Below are 8,532 nucleotides of genomic sequence, written 5' to 3' on the forward strand. Positions count from 1 at the left end.
TTGAATAATTACTTCTTTTATAGAATACTTAATATCAGTATCAATCAATTTAAAATTTTAAAAAAATAAATTGGAGAAGTGCACTGTTCACAAATTATGAACATCGGGTCCTGTTTAGAGCTTCATGCAAATACATGAGATCTAATGTCACTTCCAATTTGTAAAATTCAAACGCCTATCATCTTCTGGCAGATTTAATATATTATATTAGTATTATTATAATATTAAGCAGCAAATATATATTTAAGCAGTTCAAAATTAGTATGCATATATCATTTATTTTTTATTTTTTTAATTTATCATCATCTACGGTGTAATTATGATAATATTATAATATTATTATAATATTTATTTATATATAGGTTAAATTTATTTTATATATTTATTATTTAATATAGTAATATATATTGTTGTAATATACTAAATCAACCTTTGAATATTAACTAGAAATATTAACTAAATCATGGACTAGAATATTTGATTAGATTTTAAATTCTAATTATTGTTCACTTCTTATACAACTATGATTTTCTTATTCATTCAAATGAGATTTGAATTAGATATGCGAAATTTTAAAAAAAATGAAAATCTAAAATTATTTATTTATTTATCTATTTAGGCCCTCAATTAATATACTATTTAATTACAATACTTTCTAGTTAATTCAATATATTCAAATCTCAATTAAGATATTATTCAAATTAAAAATTAATTATTAGTTTCTTCATTTGAGCTTCCAATTAAAAATTCATTTAATAATGATATTTCTTATTTAACTCAATATATCAAAATTCTAATCAAAACATTATTCAAATCTCATTAATTAAATATATTCAAATCTTATAATATTATACGCAACCCATTTTTAAACCAATCAGGTATTATGAATTTTCAAGAATATAATTTGTTAATTCGAAAATAGTAAATGGAGGAAAGCAGAGAAGAAACGAAATGAAGACATTTATCTCCCCTGTCTTCTCAAGTTATATCATAAGAAACAGTGTCAATCGAGCATTAAAGTGATAGATGAAAATGGCAAAAAATGACAAATAAATGTGCCTAACAAATATTGTGGGGAGCTACGAGCTTTAAATGTACATTAACATGTGTTACAATAATTTACCTTTTTCTTATTCAAAAAATTTGTTGAAAAGAAATCTTTATTCACTCTACCTGTCAGTTTTTACAACGGGAATGAATATTTTTATCGAAGGATCAGAAAAATATTGAGTACCATATAATTAGAAAAATTATCTTGTTAGATACGCCGCCCTGCGTTGTTCAGTAATTCATATTGAACAAAAGCTACTTCACAATTACCATAATGAGCATCTATTATAAAAATCCACATAAGCTCCATTCAAATTAAACTCAATGAAATATAACATCAAATATGTCTCAAAATCCTCCAAGTGGCAGCCAAAAAAGAAAAAAAGAAACAGACAAAAAAAAAATTAGCGCTTTCCACCACCTCCCCCAAGCTTGGGACCTTTAGGGGCAGCACCCTTGGGAACATTTCCTTTCCCTTGTGCTTTTTGTGCCTTGGCCATCACTTCGGCCTTCTTCGCTTTCTTCTCGTCCTTTGTCTTCTTGATTCTTTCTTTAATCTCACTGCATTACACATTCAGATAATTAGAAGATATATGGCAACGTAACTTTATGCCATCCAATGAAAACAAAAGTCTCAGTGAGGAGCAAGGGATACACACCGAAGGGCAGCTTCTCTGGCAGCATCTCTGACCTCTGGTTTCTCGGTTCTCTTCTTCTGGATCACTTCCAGAGTAGCACCGACAATAGACCTTGAGTACGGCTTTTTGGTGGCGCGACGCCTCTTCTTCACAGCTTCTTGGGCAATGTCCTGCACACACCACATGCACAAACAAGAATCATGCATTTGATCAATGAGAGATCAGACATTTCAAACAGTTTCACAATACAATAAGCAAATACACACATTTCGTTTATGTGCTTAATTCTGATTTCTCAGTGCAGTAAACATTCAACACAAGCAAGAAGTCACCTATGTAGAAACCAATAATTTTTTATGATCTTAGATTTATACATGTTTTATTTAGATATTTTGAATTCTTTTAGAATCAAGGAAATTTAATACGTGGGATTGATATAAGTTAAAAGGTTGAGTAAGAGTAACGGTAATTTTGATGATAGCAATACCTTCTTATGCTGTTTCCTGTACATGGCAGTCCAGGTGAGCTTTGACGGCTTCAACCTGTTGTGGAAGTACCTTTTGCATTTTGAATTGGCAAACAGAAGACCTGATAAAAATATAAAGGAACCCATTTAGTGAACAATAGGTCATCATATGAGCCCTGAAAATGGAAGATTGATCCTACTGAAGTCACCTGAGAATCAGATCGAACGAATCTGATGCCTTTCCCAGGGTAGATCTTGCCCCCACTAAATCGACAGAGCTCCGTCCTGATAAGCCAACATCAAATACCAGTTACAATAATCAGAAAAATGATTGCATGTTTTTATTATGATGGGAAAAATAAAATAAAATGATGCTTGGTTTGCAATTATACTCGGCAAGTAATACTGAGTTGTGCAATAATAGCAGTACCGTTCAATCAAAATCAACTCATCACGGATAAACAGATAATAACCACAACAATCACAGTTCAAAGCACGAACTTTTTTTTTATTATCAAAACACCAGAGAGGCATGATTGGCAAGTGAAGTAATTATTGTCATCTCTTCAATGCCTATTGCGTATGGACCTGCTCGTAGCTTGGGAAAACAGAAAACACAGGAATTTGCAATGGATCCAGCTGGATGGATCAAAATTTTCTAAATGTTGAGAACTAATCTTTTAACAGACTAATTTTTCAAAGGGAAAGAAGTGGTCGATAATTCAATTTTTCATTTCCAGTGTTTCTAAGAAAAGATGTTTTGTATCCCAAGTAAATACGAGCATGTTCACACATGACTATACATTTTCCATAATGCTCGATCGAGAGTATTGCACTAAGTTTCAGAAATGAGTTCATCTGGAATCTATTTTTCTATAAAAAGTTTCAAAACGAGGGACGAAAAACGCGAGAAGAATTTCAGATAACAGTATTCCTAGAGATCATGGTTCAGCAAAATCTCCTGATTATGCATAGCGCGCACACATATCCGAGAGATGAGATAAGAAAAGCAAGGGAAAATTGGAACTTACTTGAGAACCATAGCGGCTGCTGGAGATTGCCCTGTCTTCGCCTGTTGCTGCGAGAAACCCTACAATATGAACGTCGCGGACGATAGGGTTATATCAGAGGGTTATATCACAGATAGAATGCGAAATTCACATTGGGCTAAGTCGGGCCCATAAAACAGAAATAGAAGCGGACATTGGGCTAAATCGGGCCCATAAAACAAAAAAAAATCTGGACATAGGGCTAAGGGCGGTGTATGGATCTATTATCTGATTTTCCCCTTTTTTCAAGGGAATTTAGGGCTGGTTTTGTATTATTTGAATATTTCGTTGGTTTGTTTGAATTTCTTTTGGATCTTAGATTTTAGATTTAGAGTTAAGATTTTGAATTAATTCCCTCTTTTCCGTGGGGAAGCGGAAAGCTTTGCGGATTAGTATCAAATCTGCTGCAGATTTTAGATTAAAAACAAATAAAAGTTCATCCATCTATTGCTTTTCTGTTCTATGTCATTTTATTAGGAAGAGCATCAAGTATCAAATATTAAAGTAATAGAAGAAATAGGTAAAAGAAAAGTTCATAAATTTTTTATTTATTTTTAATGATAGGAAAGTTCTGAAAGTCCGTTTGGTATGCTGGAATTATCAGATTTATAAATTGATATTTAAATGGCTATTACACAACTACTTTGAACTGGGATTAAGATGGAATTGGAATTAAATTCATACTTTTGAGATGTTTTGATATGAATGAATTAGACTGTCATAAATAATCCAATTTCATTAAAAACGATGGAATTGACGTCTCCGGAGAGGAGCATGGAATTTTCATATTTATATGGAATTGATGTCTAAATGACTATTATATCCTCAATAACAACTTTCTAAGATCATTATGCCTCTTCGATCCCCTATTCTTCATTGTCTTCTCCGTTCTCCTCTTTTCCAGTGAGCCGATGGTGGTAAGCCATGATTTGATGGAATTCTTTTTTAAAATAATTTTGGAGGGTACTTTAATATTAAAATATTTTAAGTATGCATAGTAGTTGAATTTAAAAATTAAATTAGATTTACTCATCATATCAAATATCTTTTTAAAACTCATCTTCATATTTATCTCCACGTTCATTTATATTTCTATTTTCATCAAGAGCTCCTCCATCATTCCAGACACGAGACCTTGAAGTTTGCGAGTCAACTTGCGAATTGCAGATTATGTTAAATAATATTGTTATAATATTTATTTCGATACAGATTAAATTTATTTATATTTAATATAATGATATATATTGTTAAATTGTTAAAATATACTAAATCTCAACCTTTGGAACTACGGAGAAAAATGGAAAAGAAATTAAATGAAAACATTCACCTCCTTTGTCTTCTCAAGTTACATTAAAAGAAATAGTATCAATTAAAGTATTAGAGTATTAGACTCAGATGAAAATGGCCAAAGAGGGCAACTAAATGCACCAAAATCTCTATAGAAAAAAACAGACAAAAGACGGTTCAGCGCTTTCCACCACCTCCCCCAAGTTTAGGACCTTTAGGGGCAGCACCCTTGAGAACATTTCCTTTCCCTTGTGCTTTTTGTGCCTTGGCCATTACTTCGGCCTTCTTCGCTTTCTTCTCATCCTTCGTCTTCTTGATCCTTTCTTTAATCTCACTGCATTACACATTCAGATAATTAGAAGATATATGGTGTAACGTAACCTTGTGCCATCCAACATGAGATCAAAACAAATGTCTCGGTGAGGAGCAAGGGATACACACCGAAGAGCAGCTTCTCTGGCTGCATCTCTGACCTCTGGTTTCTCAGTTCTTTTCTTCTGTATGACTTCCAGAGTAGCACCGACAATAGACCTTGAGTATGGCTTTTTGGTGGCGCGACGCCTCTTCTTCACAGCTTCTTGGGCAATGTCCTGCACACACCACATGCACAAACAAGAATCATGCATTTGATCAATGAGAGATCAGACATTTCAAACAGTTTCACAATACAATAAGCAAACACACACATTTCGTTTGTGTGCTTAATTCTGACTTCTCAGTGCAGTAAACATTCAACACAAGCAAGAAGTCACCTATGTAAAAAACATTTTTTTTTTATGATCTTAGATTTATACATGTTTTATTTAGACATTTTGAATTCTTTAGAATCAAGGAAATTTAATATGTGGGATTAATATAAGTTAAAGGTTGACTAAAACTAACGGTAATTTTGATGATAGCAATACCTTCTTATGCTGTTTCCTGTACATGGCAGTCCAGGTGAGCTTTGACGGCTTCAACCTGTTGTGGAAGTACCTTTTGCATTTTGAGTTTGCAAACAGAAAGACCTGATAAAAATATAAAAGGAACCCATTTAGTGAACGATAGGTCATCATATGAGCCCTGAAAATGGAAGATTGATCCTATCGAAGTCACCTGAGAATCAGAGCGAACGAATCTGATGCCTTTCCCAGGGTAGATCTTGCCCCCACTAAATCGACAGAGCTCAGTCCTGATATGCCAACATCAAATACCAGTTAAAATAAGTAGAAAAATGATTGCATTTTTTATTATGATGGGGAAAAAAATAAAAGGATGCCTGGTTTGCAATTTTATTCGGCGAGTAATACTGAATTGTGCAATAATAGCAGTACCACTCAATCAAAATCAAGTCATCATTGATAAACAGATAATAACCACAACAATCACAGTACAAAGAAGGAATTTTTTTTTTTTAATCACAACACCAGAGAGGCGCGATTGGCAGGTGAAGTAATTCTTGTCATCTCTTCAATGCCTATTGCGTATGGTCCTGCTCGGAGCTTGGGAAAACAGAAAACACAGGAATTTGCAATGGATCCAGCTGGATGGATCAAAATTTTCTAAATGTTGAGAAATAATCTTTTAACAGACAGATTTTTCACGGGGAAAGAAGGGGTCGATAATTCAATTTTTCATTTCCAGTGTCTCTAAGAAAAACCGTTTTATATCCCAAGTAAATAGGAGCATAATCACACATGACAATACATTTTCCATAATGCTCGATCGAGAGTATGGCCTTAGGCCTCTTTCTGACTTAGAAGAAAGTCCCTTTTCGACAGGGCATTGCACTGCACTGAGTTTCAGAAACTTCTCGTTAACTGTTTGGCTTGATGAGTTCATCTGGAATCTATTTTTCTCTAAAAAGTCTCCAAACGATGGACGAAAAACGCGAGAAGAATTTCAGATAACAGTATTCCTAGAGATCATGGTTCAGCAAAAGCTCCTGATTATGCACAGCACGCACACATATCCGAGAGATGAGATAAGAAAAGCAACGGAAAATCGGAACTTACTTGAGAACCATAGCGGCTGCTGGAAATTGCCCTTTCTTCGCCTGTTGCCGTGAGAAACCCTAGAATATGAATGTGGCCGGTGACAGGGTTATCATTTTATAGATACCGCAACTTTTTTCTTTTTTAAAAATAAACCCGTACTCAAAGGCGAAATTGAGATTGGGCTAAGTCGGGCCCATAAAACAAAAATGAGGTGGACATGGGCCTAAGGGCTGCATATAGATCTACTATTAACAAGGGGCGCTAATTTTACCCTTTTTTCGAGGGTATCTTAGGGGTTGCATGATTTTACTTTTGTATTTTTACGTTTTTAAAACAGTTTTGTTGAATAATTTTTGAAAAAATCTCAAAAAAATTATTGTTGAATTTCAAAATTCCAAATCAGGAATTAGTACAAAAATGTATTGTCATATGCTTTTTGAATGCAGTTATTTTCTTTATGAGTGTAGTAACCAATATTTATTTAGAATTTTGAAATTGAACATCACTTTTTTGGGGATTTTCTCATAATTTTTTCTAACTACTTTCCGTATTATTTGAATTTGTCGTTCAATTGTTTGAATTTATTTTGGACCTCAGATTTTAGATTTAGAGTTAAGATTTTTAATTAATTCCTTTTATAATGGTGTGCAAACTGGAAAGCTAACGAGTATAATATAAAATCCGTTGCCGATTTTAGATTATTTTATTTTATACGGATATTATCCTCTTCATGTATAGATCGCTATCCAAGGTTTCAAATTTTCGTTTTTTGTAAATATACGAATCTGGAGCAGAAAATAAGTATAATATAGACATAATGCTCAATGAATATTATTAAAAAAAAATGAAGATATGTATATGTACACACACACCCATATATAAAAAAGAAGCTACAGAAATGCCCCATGTAAGATTTTCGAAGATACGCTTAAAAACAAACTTTTCTATTCTATATCAGTTTATTAGGAATGGTATCAAATATCAAATATTAGAGTAATAAAAGAAAGGGAGAATAACAATTTACAATGAGGTTAGGAAAGAAAATAATTACTAAAAAGTTCTAATAACAACCTAAGCAACGTGTAATCATAAGTTTCAAAATAAAAAATAAAAATTTTTTAGACTTATTTTGTAATTATTTTTTTTAGAACCTCATTATAATTCTCTCTAAAAGAAATAGGTAAAAGAAAAGATCATAGAGTCTTTTTTTTTTTTTATGATAGAAAAGTTATGAAAGTCAGTTTGGTATGCTGGAATTATCAGATTTATGAATTGATATTTAAATGGCTATCACACAACTACTCTGAAAAAATTCATACTTTTAGATGTTTTGATATGCTTGAATTATCTATGGAGAGGATCATGGAATTTTCATATTTATATGGAATTGATGTCTAAATGACTATTATATCCTCATTGGCAACTTGTTAAGACCATTACGCTCCCTTGGTTCCCCACCCTTCATAGTTTTCTTCATCCTCCTGTCTCTCTCTCTCTCTCTCACTCTCTCTCTCTCAGAGAGAGCAAAACAGAGTTTGGAGGGAAAATCAAAGGAAACAAAGTGGCAATCACTTAAAAGCCTGAGCACTCTTAATATGGTCTACCGATGTAAGGTTCTCACTAACTAAGCGGTAAGCCTCAGTGGTCTCCCTACAAAAAAGGCAATGATTCCTAACACCCCAAAGCTTCCAGCAAATGATGCCGAAAGTGACGCTCCAGAGAGGAGTCCCCCCTGAGTTTGCTCTGATCCAGTCTTCAGAATTGTTTTCACAAATCCCGCAAGTGTTGCCAGAGGTTATATGTCTTCTGACCCGTTCACTGTTAGTTAAGATTCTATCCCCAAGAGCAAGCCCGAGGAAGGTGCGTATTCCATGGTTTGACAGAGATTTTTTTTTAAAAAAAAATAATAATTTTTGAGGGTATTTTAATATTTAAATTTTTAAAAATATGTATAGTTTCTAAATTACAGAAACTTTCTTATATTTTGAAAAATTATATACAAACCTTTTTTAAATTAAAATGTATGTCATACAAACCTTTCTTATATGTTTAAGATTTTATTTCCA

General features: G+C 33.0%; 1 protein-coding gene across 2 annotated transcripts; it reads right to left on the bottom strand.

Moving 5' to 3' along the window:
* Positions 1 to 1,295: 1,295 nt before the first annotated feature.
* Positions 1,296 to 6,556, bottom strand: LOC114744888 (60S ribosomal protein L24). Of its 2 annotated transcripts, none has more exons than XM_028933033.1 (5): positions 6,485 to 6,556; positions 5,586 to 5,661; positions 5,396 to 5,497; positions 4,932 to 5,080; positions 1,296 to 1,611 (listed from the first exon to the last, which is right to left on the bottom strand). In XM_028933033.1, exons 1-5 carry the CDS (start codon positions 6,493 to 6,495, stop codon positions 1,455 to 1,457), a joined length of 495 nt encoding a protein of 164 aa, XP_028788866.1. In that variant the 5' UTR covers positions 6,496 to 6,556; the 3' UTR covers positions 1,296 to 1,454. The 2 variants fall into 2 exon arrangements, with proteins under 2 accessions (XP_028788866.1, XP_028788867.1); XM_028933034.1 differs by lacking the exon at positions 1,296 to 1,611 and adding an exon at positions 4,513 to 4,824.
* Positions 6,557 to 8,532: the final 1,976 nt, after the last annotated feature.

The sequence above is a fragment of the Neltuma alba genome, unplaced genomic scaffold (assembly GCF_004799145.2).
Source record: "Neltuma alba isolate B1F8T4 unplaced genomic scaffold, ASM479914v2 tig00004468_pilon, whole genome shotgun sequence".
NCBI lineage: Eukaryota > Viridiplantae > Streptophyta > Magnoliopsida > Fabales > Fabaceae > Neltuma > Neltuma alba.